Source organism: Myotis davidii, unplaced genomic scaffold (genome assembly GCF_000327345.1).
Source record: "Myotis davidii unplaced genomic scaffold, ASM32734v1 scaffold726, whole genome shotgun sequence".
Classification (NCBI taxonomy): Eukaryota; Metazoa; Chordata; class Mammalia; order Chiroptera; family Vespertilionidae; genus Myotis; species Myotis davidii.
Window position 1 is genome coordinate 804,857 of NW_006297808.1, and position 13,939 is coordinate 818,795.

Sequence of the window (13,939 nt, forward strand, 5' to 3'; positions counted from 1 at the left end):
TGTATGTATATATGTATGTATGTAGATCTGTTGTTCCACTCATCTATGCATTCACTGGTTGATTCTGACTGGGGATCGATCCACAACCTTGGTATGTTGGGACAATGTTCTAATCAACTGAGATATCCAGCCAAGGCCAGACTGTTTCTTTTATTAAATACTAGAGGCCCAGTGCATGAAAATTCATGCACTAGAGGGGATTGTCCCTCAGTCCAGCCTGCTCACTCTCACAGTCCGGGAGCCCTCTGGGGCGGGAGGCAACTGTCGATAAGAGGATCGCGACGCCCCCATCACACCTCTGCTGCTGCCACTGTCGGCAGCACAAGCCTTGGCAAGCTCTGGTTACCTACACCTCGGGCTGGCCCTGGATGACAGGGCAGCCAACAGCCGAGGCTTGCTTGTGCCTTGGGCATTGGCTGGGCAGCCACCATCTGAGGCTTGCCTGAGCCTTGGGCCAGCCCTGGGTGGCTGGGGGCTGAGGGGACTGGGGGACTCCGGAGACAGGCATGCAGCAAGGCCCCGGTGGGACTGAGGAAACTGGGCGCCACCATTTTGTGGCTGTGGGCACTGTCATCTTTGAGGGCGGGGCAGTCAGTTAGCATATTACCTCCTTATTGGCTGAGGCTGCTGCCATCTTTTCGATGGTGTGAGGGTCAATTAGCATATCCCCTCTTTATTAGATAGGATATTTTTACTAGAGGCGTGGTGCATGTGTTCGTGCACTGGTGTGTGTGTGTGTGTCTCTGTCCCTTAGCCCAGCCTGCGCCCTTTCACAGTCTGGGACCTCTCGGGGGATGTCCACCTGCCAGCTTAGGCAGTCAGGTATCCCTCTCACAGTCCGGGACCCCTTGCCCTTACCGTCAGCCTGCAATGGAGGTGGGAGAGGCTCCCACCACCACCGCTGCACTCGCCAGCTGTGAGCTGTGAGCCTGGCTTCTGGCTGAGTGGCACTCCCCCTGTGGGAGCGTACTGACCACCAGGGGGGCAGCTTCCACATTGAGCGTCTTCTCCCTGGTGGTCAGTGCGCATTATAGCTACTGGCCAGTGGGCTGGTCGCTTAGGTTTTTATATATATAGATGTATTGATGGGTACTTGGGCTGATTCCAAATCTTGGCTATCAGCTGCCTCCTGCACACCCTGTACTGGGGATTCAGCATGTTGGTCTTATCAAGTTAGTCCCTTAGTCCCTTCCACTAAAAAACTTGAAGTTTTTTAGAATTTAAGTATTTTAGAGATTATCTAGTCTTTCTCCTGATCACTTGAAATAGTACTTTTTTTGAAATTGGCTGTACCTTTTCATTGCTGGTTATTATTTCATTTAATTTGTTTTAGCTGCTAGGTTTTTTTCTTTATAATTCTTTAAAACATAGAACTCATGACTGTTGTTTCTGTGTACATAAAACAAAAAATAAAAACAAAATACCACGTGTGGGTGCGCACATACAGTGCGATTGAAATTTTGCGGCCCATGCGCAGAAGTCAGTATTTTGTGGAAGAGCCACACTGAAGGGGCCAAAGAGCCACATGTGGCTTGCGAGCCTGGTTTGCCAAGCCGCAGTTTGCCGACAACTGGACTAAGGGAATATACTGTGATTACTGGGTGGCATTCAGGACCCATTTGAAGGCACTTGGTTATGACTTTAATATCACACATTCATTGTATCTTCTAGATACATGACTAGAGTCATGTTTCTTTTTAAAAATTTTATGTATTGATTTGAGAGAGAGAGAGAGAGGAGAGAGAGACATCGATTTCTTGTTCCACCTATTCATGCGTTTATTGGTTGGTTCTTGAATGTGCCTGACCGGAGATTGAACTGAAACCTTGGCTTATTGGGATGATGCTCTAACCAACTGAGCTACCTGAACATGTGCAGGCCAGGAGTGATTAGATATAACAGAGCAAGAGAGACAAAAGAATTTAATCTGGGTTAGAAGGGTAGGGAAGTATGAGCATGGTGAAAATGATAAAATTAACAGATTGGAGAGCCTGGTGGGATTGAAGGATTACAAAGTTGGGGTACTAGAGGAAGTGAGCTAGAAAGATGTGAGAGGATGAACAAAGAGAATTAAATGAAATTGAGAATTTAGAGGGCTTATAGTTACTAGTATATTCATTAGAATGAGTTCTTAAGGTATGGAGAAACGTCAAAAGGGAATTTGAAGACTTATTCTGTCAGTGTCATGAGAACAGTGTCTTTGTTATTGTTAGTATACTCATTGATACTTTAAAAAAAAATTCCTGATCTGAGGTTATTTTTTCCATTGGTTTTTAGAGAGGGAGAAAGGGGGAGATGGAGAGAGAGAAATATTGATGTAAGAAAGCCACATTGATTGGTTGCTCCCACACTGGAACTTTGCGGCCCATGCGAGCCACATGCAGCTCTTTGGCCCCTTCAGTGTGGCTCTTCCACAAAATACTGACTTCATTTATTGGTTGCGCCCCAATCAGGGCCAGGGAATAAACCTGCAACCCAGGTACGTGCCCTTGACCGGAATGGAATCCATGACTCTTTGGTGTGTAGGCCAACTCTCTACCACTGAGCAACACTGGCCAGGGCCTCACTGATACTTTTAATAAGAAAATAGGCTTCTGAATTTAAACAGAAATACTTAATGGTAATCTTTAAATGTAAACCTTAAGAGCATAGAATATTCCCAGTTGGAACAAAGGCTTAAAGGATGAAAACCTAGTCCTGTCTCAGGAGCAATACTTTTAGCCCTAGCTGGTTTGGCTCAGTGGATAAAGCATTGGCCTGCAGACTGAAGAGCCCTGGGTTCGATTCCAATCAAGGGCACATGCCTGGGTTGTGGGCTCGATCCCCGGTAGGTGGCATGTCGATCGATGATTCTCTCTCATCGTTGATATTTCTGGTTTTGGCAAAGAGCAATACTTTTAAATTTTCTCACATGTTCCCCTTATCTATATCAGGTACTCTTTGTTAATCCTCACCTGAGGATATTTTTCCATTAATTTTTAGAGAGAGTGGAAGGGAGGGGGAGAGACTGAGAGAAAGAAAAACACCAGTGTGAGAGAGACACATTGATTGGTGCCTCCCGCATGTGCCCAACCAGGGGCCTCCCGCACATGCAACTGAAGTACATGCTGTGGGCTGGAATTGAATCTGGGACCCTTTAGTCTGCAGGCCGATGCTCTATTAAGCCAAACTAGCTAGGGCTAGATCAGGTATTCTTTTTTTCTTTTTTTAATATATATTTTTTATTGATTTCACAGAGGAAGGGAGAGGGAGAGAGATACAAACATCAATGATGAGAGAGAATCATCTATCTGCTGCCTCCTGCATGCCCTCTACTGGGGATCGAGCCCGCAACTGGGGCAGATGCCCTTGACTGGAATAGAACATAGGACCCTTCAGTCCACAGGCTGACACTCTATCCACTGAGCCAAACTGGTTAGGTCTAGATCAGGTATTCTTAATCTGGGATCCATGGGTGGACTCGGAAATTGTTTGCATAATTTTTATATGTCTTTTCTGGGGAAATGGTTCACAGTTCATTCAAGTATTTAAGAACTGTTAATTTGTATATAAACAAAGCTAGTTGCATAGCAAAAATGTCTAATATTACAGTATAGCTTTTTAAGCCTAGGTATCGAGAATTTTGTGTTGATACGGATATAACACTGTTTTTTCAGGGACATAGTATTTATAAAGAGAAATGAATTTGTAGTTTTGCCTGAAGAGCAGAAAAGAGGGCCTTTCGGATACTTAAATGTTGCTTTTTTAAACTAGTTTTTTAAATTAATTTTGCTTCTATTTTTAAATTCTAGTATATGACTCTCAACCCTTCTACTAAGAGGAAGAATACTGGATCCCCAGACAGGAAGCCCTCAAAGAAATCCAAGACAGATAACTCTTCTTTGAGTTCACCACTAAATCCCAAGTTATGGTGTCATGTACACTTGAAGAAATCCTTGAATGGCTCACCACTCAAGGTGAAGAACTCAAAGAATTCCAAATCTCCAGAAGAGCATCTGGAAGAAGTGATGAAGATGATGTCAACCAACAAATTACATGCTAACTTTCACATTCCTAAGAAAGGCCCACCTGCCAAGAAACCAGGGAAGCACAATGACAAACCTTTGAAAGCAAAGGGCAGAAGCAAAGGCATCCTGAATGGACAGAAATCCACAGGGAATTCCAGATCTCCAAAAAAGGGCCTGAAGTCTCCTAAAACAAAAATGAAGCAGATGACTTTGTTGGATATGGCCAAAGGCACTCAGAAGATGACACGAGCCCCCCGGAATTCTGGGGGTACACCCAGGTCCTCTAGTAAACCTCATAAGCATCTGCCTCCCGCTGCCCTACACCTTATTGCCTACTACAAAGAAAACAAAGACAAGGAGGACAAGAAGAGTGCCCTGTCTTGCGTTATCTCTAAAACAGCTCGTCTTCTTTCTAATGAAGATAGAGCTCGTCTCCCAGAAGAATTGCGGAATATCGTTCAAAAACGCTTTGAGCTTCTAGAGCACAAAAAAAGGTGGGCCTCTATGTCTGAAGAGCAACGCAAAGACTATTTGAAAAAGAAACGAGAGGAGTTGAGAGAAAAGTTGAAGGAGAAAGCCAAAGAGCGGAGAGAGAAAGAAATGCTTGAGAAACTAGAAAAACAGAAGCGATACGAGGACCAAGAATTAACTGGCAAGCACCTTCCAGCATTTAGATTGGTGGATACCCCTGAAGGGCTGCCCAACACACTCTTTGGGGATGTAGCCCTGGTGGTGGAGTTTTTGAGCTGTTATTCTGGACTACTCTTACCAGATGCTCAGTATCCTATTACTGCTGTGTCTCTTATGGAAGCCTTGAGTGCAGAAAAAGGTGGTTTTTTATACCTGAACAGAGTCTTGGTCATCCTTTTACAGACCTTATTACAAGATGAAATCGCAGAAGACTATGGTGAATTGGGAATGAAGCTGTCAGAAATCCCCCTGACTCTGCATTCTGTTTCAGAGCTGGTGCGGCTCTGCTTGCGCAGATCTGATGTTCAGGAAGAAAGTGAGGGCTCAGACACAGATGACAATAAAGATTCAGCACCATTTGAGGACAATGAAGTACAAGATGAGTTCTTAGAGAAGCTGGAAACTTCTGAATTTTTTGAGCTAACATCAGAAGAGAAGCTACAGATCTTGACAGCACTCTGCCACCGGATTCTCATGACATATTCAGTGCAAGACCATATGGAATCAAGACAGCAGATGTCTGCAGAGTTGTGGAAGGAACGGCTTGCTGTATTAAAGGAAGAAAATGATAAGAAGAGAGCAGAGAAACAGAAACGGAAAGAAATGGAAGCTAGAAATAAAGAAAATGGAAAAGAGGAGAATGGGTTAGGCAAAACCGATAGGAAAAAAGTTGTGAAGTTTGAACCCCAGGTAGATACGGAAGCTGTTGACATGATTAGTACTGTGAAGAGCAGACGGCTGCTTGCCATTCAGGCCAAGAAGGAACGGGAAATCCAGGAGAGAGAAATGAAAGGTAAAATCTTATAATGAGAGAAAAGAGGAAGCCCTTTAGTACAGGGGTGGGGAACATCCGGCCAGCAAGCCCTATAAGGCTGGAAAAATCATTTGGCCTGGCCCTGCCAAGGCATTAGGGATGAGTCCATGAAATGTTTGACCAAATATAGCATGCTAATTATTAAGTTGATAATTTTGCATGGCCTATAGATGATGTTATAAATATCCAAATGGCCCCTGGCAGAAAAATGGTTCCATACCTCTGCTTTAGAAGATAGTAAAAGTAAGGAAATTACTGAGGTAGTGGTAAAGTCTCTATTTGTCATAACTAGTTATTTTTGTATATAATAACCCAGATCCTACTATGTATGTAATATTCTAGCAGAAGTGTTCAGTATGGCATTCTGTAGTAAATGATAATTTGACATATAGATAATGTGATGTTGACATCTTTTCTGAGTTTCCTAGTTTAGACCAAATCCACAAATAGGTACAGTGGAAGTAACACATGACTATGGAATTGCTGATATGGGTTCAAACTCTACCAACTGATTTAACTATATTCCTTTGGTCAACTTATCTATGCCTCAGTTTCCTCATATGATTGTAAAAATTGTAACACTTGAATAATAAGGTACTTGAAGCCCTCTGCACAGTTGTCCTTAAGATATAAGAACATAAAAATTTTGGGCTTTGATAGCACCATTAAATCTGAACTTTTAAATAAATAGCTTTATTAATAAACTAGAGGTCCAATGCACGAAATTTGTACACGAGTAGGCCTTCTTTCCCCCGTCTGCCAGCACCAGCTTCCCTCTGGCACCTGGGACCCAGGCTTCCCTCTGGCTGCTGGCAGGCACCCGGGACTCGGGCTTCCCTTGCAGCCCTGGCTTCATCTGGAAGGTGGTCCAGAAGGATGTCCCGTCTAATTAGCATATTATGCTTTTATTATTACAGATAATTCATATACCATGCAGTTCTTCCATTGATAGTGTACAATTCAGTGTTTTTAAATATATTCACAGACAAGCAACCTTCACCACAATTTTAGAACATTTTCATTACCTCAAAAAGATGATCTATATACCCTTTAGCCATCTGAGGCTCTGATCGAGATTGCTTTGAATCTGTAGATCAATTTTGGGATCTATAGATTAGAACTATAGATCTAATAGATTTATTGCTATCTTAATATTTTGTCCCTGTCCTCCCTAGACCCAAGCAACCACCAGTCTACTACTGTTTCTCTAGATTTGCCTATTCTGATAACATATAAATGGGATCATACAAAATGTGATCTTTTATGATTGGCTTCTTTCACTTAGTGTATTTAATGTTTTCAAAGTTCATCCATGTTGTAGCATGTTTCAGTAGTACTTTATTTATCTTAATTATTATTTTTAATCCTCACCTGAGGATAGTTTTACATTGATTTTTAGAGAGAATGGAAGAGAGAGGGAAAGACAGAAATATTGATATGCATGAAATACATCAATTGGTTGCTTCCTACATGCGCCCCAACCAGGGTCTGGTCGGGGCAGGAGCCTGCAACTGAGGTATATGCCCTTGACCGGAATCGAACCCGGGACCCTTTGGTTTGCAGTCAGATGCTCTATTCGCTGAGCCAAACCAGCTAGGGCAGTACCTCGTTCCTTTTAATAGCAGAATACTGTTCCATTAATTGGATATACCACATTTTATCAATTGATGGACATTTGGTTTGTTTCCTCCTTTTTGGTTACTATGAGTCTGCTGAAAGCATTGGTGTACAAGTTTTTGTATGGATGTATCTTTTTATTTCTCTTGGACATATACCTAGGAACATAATTCCTGGGTCTTATGGTAACTGTTTAACTGTTAGAGAAACTGCTAGACTATTTTTCAAATGGCTGCACAATTTTACTTTCCTATGAACAGTGTATGAGGGTTCTGATTTCTCTACTTGCTGCATCCTCACCAACACTTGTTATTTTGTGATTTGTGGATTATAACCATCCTAGTGGTTGAGAATTGGTATCTCATTAAGGTTTTGATACACATTTCCTTTTTTTAAAAAAAGTTTTTAAAATGCGAATTTTATTTATTTTTGGAATAAATAATATATTTGCATGGCTCAAAAATTCAAAAGATACAAGAAGGTTTGTACTCCAGGCAACTACTGTGATACACATTTCCTGATTACTAGTGATGTTGAGCATCTTTTCATGTGCCTATTAATTATTTGTATATCTTCTTGGGAGAAATGTTAATTCAGATTTTTGCCCATTATCAAATCAGATTGTCTTATTATTGAGTTGTAAGAGTTCTTTGTATAGTCTAGATACAAATTCCTTTTCTCACAGATATATGATCTGCAAATATTTTCACCTATTTTATGTGTTGTCTTTTTACTTTCTTGATAGTGTCCATTGAAGCACAAATTTAAAATTATTTTATAAAGCCCAATTTATCTCCCCCCCCCCCTCCCGGTTGCTTGTGTTTTTGGTGTCATATCTAAGAATCCATTGCCAAATCCACAGCCATGAAGATTTACCCGTATGTTTTCTTCTAAAAGTCTTATAGTGTTAGCTCTTACGTTTACGTCTTTGATTCATTTTGAGTTAATTTTAATATATGGTATGAGGTACACATCTAACTTCATTCTGTGGCTATCCAGGGATTTTCTATTATCATTTGTTAAAGGTTATTCTTTCCCCCATTGAATGATCTTGACACCTTTGACAAAAATCATTTGACTATAGATGTATTGATTTATTTATGGACTCTGAATTCTGTTCCATTGATTTATATGTTTATCTTTACACCAATGTTACAGTGGCTTGTTTACTATTGCTTTGTAGTAGTTGTTGAAGTGGGAAGTATGAATTGTCTAACTTGTTCTTTTTCAAGATTGTTTTAGCTGTTCAAGGTCCCTTGAAATACCATAGTAATTTTAGAATCAGCTTATTAATTTCTACAAAGAAGCCATCTGAGACTCTCATCGAGATTGCTTTGAATCTATAGATCAATTTTGGGATCTATAGATTAGAACTATAGATCTAATAGATTTATTGTCATCTTAATATTTTGTCTTCTGATCCATGTTCAACACCCCAAGCCAAGTCCATCTCCCCAACAATCGCCACACTGTCGTTCGCATCCGAGTTTTTCTTTTTTGCTCAGCTGTCAGCCCCTCTATCTATAGCAGTGGTTCTTAACCTTCCTAATACCGCGACCCTTTAATCCAGTTCTTCATGTTGTGGTGACCCCCAATTCCATTGGAATAAATTGAACATAATTAAAGCATAGTGATTAATCACAAAAACAATATGTAATTATTTATGTGTTTTCCGGTGGTCTTAGGTGACCCCTGTGAAAAGGTCGTTTGACCCCTAAAGGAGTCGCGACCCACAGGTTGAGAACCGCTGATCTATATAGTAATACCAATATTTACTTACTTGATCAGTCTCACAATGTACACAAAATTTGTTTTAGAATTACTACCCATAATAAACTAAATTTATTAGTTTTTTTCCTTTAAGACATAACTATTTTGATCACTTATGAAAGTTGCCAACTTATGAAATGAAGATGGTAGAAACGCTTTATATGTCAAAGTTGGATGCTAAGGATTGGGTAGATATATACCTAGAAATAGTCTTAAATTATGTGTGAGAGCCCGGCCGGCATGGCTCAGTGGTTGAGTGTTGATCTATGAACCAGGAGGTCACGGTCTGATTCCCAGTCAGGGCACATGCCTGGGTTGCCGGCTCAATCCCCAGTGTAGGATAGGCATGAGGCAGCCAATTAATGATTCTTTCTCATCGTTGTTTCTCCCTCTCTCTCTCCCTCTCCCTCCCTCTCTGAAATAAATAAGAAAAATATTTTTTTAAAAAATTGTGTGAGAATTTTACAGTAAGTCAAACAACTTTGTTACTTTGTTAGTTTTTTTCATTAGAAAATATGAAATATTTAATTTAAAACAGGTTTTAGGTTACACTACTTAAGGCCATTGAAATGTTTTTATATTTATATGCATATTGTGTGAGTTTGTGCATATACGTGCTTACCAATTTGAAAGAGTATAATTGCATTCCACATTAAACAGCATGTAGATTAACTTTATATCACATTTCAGTGTGTTTTACCTGAAACAATGATTTCTGGAGTTCCTGAAGTGTTACTGTGTGTGTTATATTTATCTTAACCTAGGAGAAAGGCTAGGGAGATGATAGAGGGAAACAACGGACAAAAAATATGAATATTTTGCATGGTCAATATTTGAATTGTAGAGTTAGGTCTTTCAATATCCAGTGTTGTAACTACTGAAACGGAATTGGGTTGTCTTTTGGTGATTTTCCCTAGATTGTTTTTTTATTTGTAGCTGCAAGAGAAGGAGCTTTTCCTTTATTGTGATTTGGCCATTACTCTTTATCATTTACCTTTGTGTACTGTTCTCTACTGAATCATTGTTGCCAATATAGTTCCATTCAGGCTAGAAAACTTGATTAAAGATAACATGCCATGTTGGTTTTAAATAAATGAGATTGATGCATTTTCCAGATTCTCATCATATTGTAGATATCACCAGTAGAAGATCAGGGTTAAAAATTCTGGCATTGTAAATAGTAGTGCATCGTACTTACAGTATCAAAATTTGTGATGGTTATAGAAAAACTTAAAAGGCAAGATTACTGGGCTGCTTTTGTTGAGAGAAATTTCTGTCTGGATAGAATAAACCCATATTATCAATGATCAGAAAGAAATTGATTAAAACCTTTTTTGTGTGTCCTTAACAGTGCTAATTAAAAAAATAGTATTGTTGATTTTGTTTGTTTGTTTTTTTGGTCACTAAGGCTAATAAGGTAAATATTCTATCAAATTCCTCAAAGCAAAAATTTGTTTTATTTTGAAATAGCTATTCTAGTTTTATCCCAATCATTTTGAGGATCCTATGATGGTCCTGTCATAAAATTTTCAAATAATTCCATTTAAGGACTGTTTTAAAGTTACATTTTAAATTATTAATAAAATAAAATAACTTAATTATTAAAATTAATGAAGTTAAATTTTGGAGAGAAAAGATTTTGATGATGCTTGAGACATCACCAAAATTCAAAGAACGTAGGAGGGCCGGATAGAAATTGCTTCCTTTAAATGTGATTTCATTTTTTTTTTTTTTTATTTCGAGAGAGGAAGGGAGCGGGAGAGAAGGGTAGAAATATCAATGAGGAGAGAGAATCATAGATTGGCAGCCTTCTACACACTCCTCTGGGGGTCGAGCCCACAACTTGGGCATGTGCCCCAACTGGGAATGGAACCATGATCTCCTGGTTCATAGAATAGTGCTCAACCATTGAGCCATACTGACCGGGCTACATGTCATTTCTTATACTAGAATTAGGAGAAGGAAACTAAGGTTTGATGAAAATATACTTTATACCAGGCACTTCTTACTGCATATGTGATTGACTGATTTATTTTAATCCTCACCCGAGGATATTTTTTCCATTGATTTTTTTAGAGAGAGTGGGAGTGAGGGGCAGAGGGGTAGAGAGAGAAACATTGATGTGAGAGAGACATATGGATTGGTTGCCCCTGGCACTCTCCCAACTGGCGCTGGGGATCAAACCTGCAACCGAGGTACGTGTCCTTGACCGGAAAGTGAACGTACAACCCTTCTGTTGGAGGCTGATGCTCCAACCACTGAGTCAAACTGGGTAGAGCTTCAAATGTGATTTAATTTGTAAGAGTGGAATTTACTAGGAAAAAAAAAGTCTAGTTGACTCTCTTTGTCTTTAACAGTGAAACTAGAACGGGAAGCTGAGGAAGAACGAATACGAAAACACAAAGCAGCTGCTGAGAAGGCATTCCAGGAGGGAATTGCCAAGGCAAAACTAGTCATGCGTAGGACTCCTATTGGTACAGATCGGAACCATAATAGGTAACTTACTAAACTTAATTTTTGTCATCTTGTTAGAGCCTTTACTAGTTATAAAACTGTCAAAAGCACTAAAAATAGATAAGCTTTGCTATTCATGGATTTTGGAAACAATTATTCATCACATATTCATTGAGTATTTATTGAATATATGCCAAATGCTAGGGTTACAAAGTTAAATAAAGACATGACCCTGTTCTTAAGATATCACAAATATGGAGCTTAAAGTATGATGATAGGTGACGTGTGAACCGAATGGAAGACTTTAAAAAATGGTATTTTAAATACATACATAATGTTGGAGTATAAAGTTGAGACATTAGAAGTTATAAAAATTACAGATTTTACGAGACCAGTGCTCTAACCCCTGGTTATAGTATAAAGTTGAGACATTAGAAGTTATAAAAATTACAGATTTTACGAGACCAGTGCTCTAACCTCTGAGCTATGAAGCCTCAGCTTAAAAATTACAGATTTTAGACAAGTCTCAAATTCTAAACATTTTGGTATTCTTTGTCTTTATAATTTGTATAGTATTTCTGAATGTTTACTAATATTCCTTAATCATCTTTCCCAACAATAAAGTCATCTTGTGCTCATGATCTGTCATTATCTTATTAATATGTGGTTGTGATTTATAGATACTGGCTCTTCTCAGATGAAGTTCCAGGATTGTTCATTGAAAAAGGCTGGGTACATGACAGCATTGACTACCGATTCAGACATCACCGCAAAGACCATGCTGACTCACCTGATGAGGATTACTGTCCCCGTAGTATGTATATCTGTTAGTTATTTTACCCTGACCAAGGAGAGTAAATATTAAGAACTGTCTGTTCTCTGTCATCTTTTTTTTTTTTGTTACTCCTCACCCGCGGATATTTTTACATTGATTTTTAGAGAGAGTGAAGGGAGGAGGAGAGACAGAAAGAAACATCTATGTGAGAGAGACACATTGATTGGTTGCCTCCCTCACATGCCCCTACGAGGGCCAGGATGAAGCCTGCAACCAAGGTACGTGCCCTGGACCAGAATCAAACTTGGGACTCTTCAGTCCATGGGCTGACGCTCTATCCACTGAGCCAAAGTGACTAGGGCTGTAAGATTTCTTTATTGCTTTCTTAGGTAGATGTATTTGAGTGGGGTGAGAGAATGTGAAATGCACAGAAAGCAGGAAACTGACATGTGATTACCAATTTTATTCCAGGCATTGTGTGGACAGATAAAGAGTTTGAAAACTACTCGTACAAAATCTATATAACATCTTGTTTGGGTATTAAACTTTATATGAGTAGTTTTCAAACTTTGTTCCTTAGAAATCACTTTCTAGGTACCTGAAAGGTTAGACTTGAAGTAAGGGGGCCAAGAAGGCAGTTATATGTCTTCTTCCTTTACTTTTAAAAGTCATTTATTCAATATTTATGGATCATCTTTATGTGCCTACCAATTTTTCATGTGCTGTGATACAAGGTAGCAAATAAGATAATATTCTTTTTCTTGTCTGGGTTCTGGTTACATGGGTATATTCAGTTGGCAAAATAAATACATAAATGTACTTTTCTAAATATTTTTTTTTACTTGAAGTGTGTGTGTGTCTCTCTCTCTCTCTCTCTCTCTCTCTCTCTCTCTCTCTCTCTCGCTCCAGTGCATGAAATTCGTGCACTGGAGCGGGGTGTGGCTCTCAGCCTGGCCTGCGCCCTCTTGCAGTCCGGGAGCCCTCAGGGATGTCCAACTGATGGACATTCTTAGCGCTGCCACAGAGGTGGGAGAGGCTCCCGCCACCACTGCTGCACTCGTTAGCCTTAAGTGCGGCTCAGGGCTTCTGGCTGAGTGGCACTCCCCCTGTGGGAATGCACTGACCACCAGGGGGCAGCTCCTGCATTGAGCGTCTGCCTCCTGGGTGGTCAGTGCATGTCATAGCAATGGGTCGGTCTGCCGTTTGGTCAATTTGCATATTAGCCTTTTATTACATAGAATGTGTGTGAGGGGGGTGGGGGGAGACTGAAATTAGAGCTGGAAGCTTCTGAATGTCCAGACACATATTTGGTTGTCATTATTGGCATAGATCGTAGAGGCCAGGGATGCCACTAAATATCCTACAGTGCATATAATAACACCCCCTCCCCCACTTCAAAGAATTATGTAGCTTAAAATGTCAATAACGCTGAAGTTGAGAAAGCCTGACCTAACCATCTGAATTTTTCATTTTTATTATTTATTTATTATTTCAGAGAGGAAGGGGGAGAGAGAGAAACATCAATGATGAGAGAGAATCATTGACTGACTGCTGCCTACATACCCCACACTGGGAATCTAGATCACAACCCAGGATGTGCCCTGACTGGGAATTGAACCATGACCTCCTGGTTCATAGGTCAGTGCTCAATCACTGAGCCTCACCGGCCAGACCCAGCTCTATTTTCTATAACTTAAGAAAATTTGCTTCTCAAATGTTAGATTATATGTGTGTGTTTTTGAGAAATCTCTTAATTTTTTTTAAAAAAGTAGTTTTTTTCCCTTTGATAATACTGTAATCCAAACTATATAC

General features: G+C 39.9%; 1 protein-coding gene across 1 annotated transcript in view; it reads left to right on the forward strand.

Moving 5' to 3' along the window:
* BAZ1B (bromodomain adjacent to zinc finger domain 1B) overlaps window positions 1-13,939 on the forward strand; it is a 69,514-nt gene that overhangs the window by 28,630 nt on the left and 26,945 nt on the right. Inside the window, 3 exon segments of the mRNA XM_015570239.1 lie at window positions 3,792-5,490; window positions 11,256-11,394; window positions 12,033-12,166. Of these exon segments, the coding sequence (XP_015425725.1) occupies window positions 3,792-5,490; window positions 11,256-11,394; window positions 12,033-12,166 (1,972 nt within the window).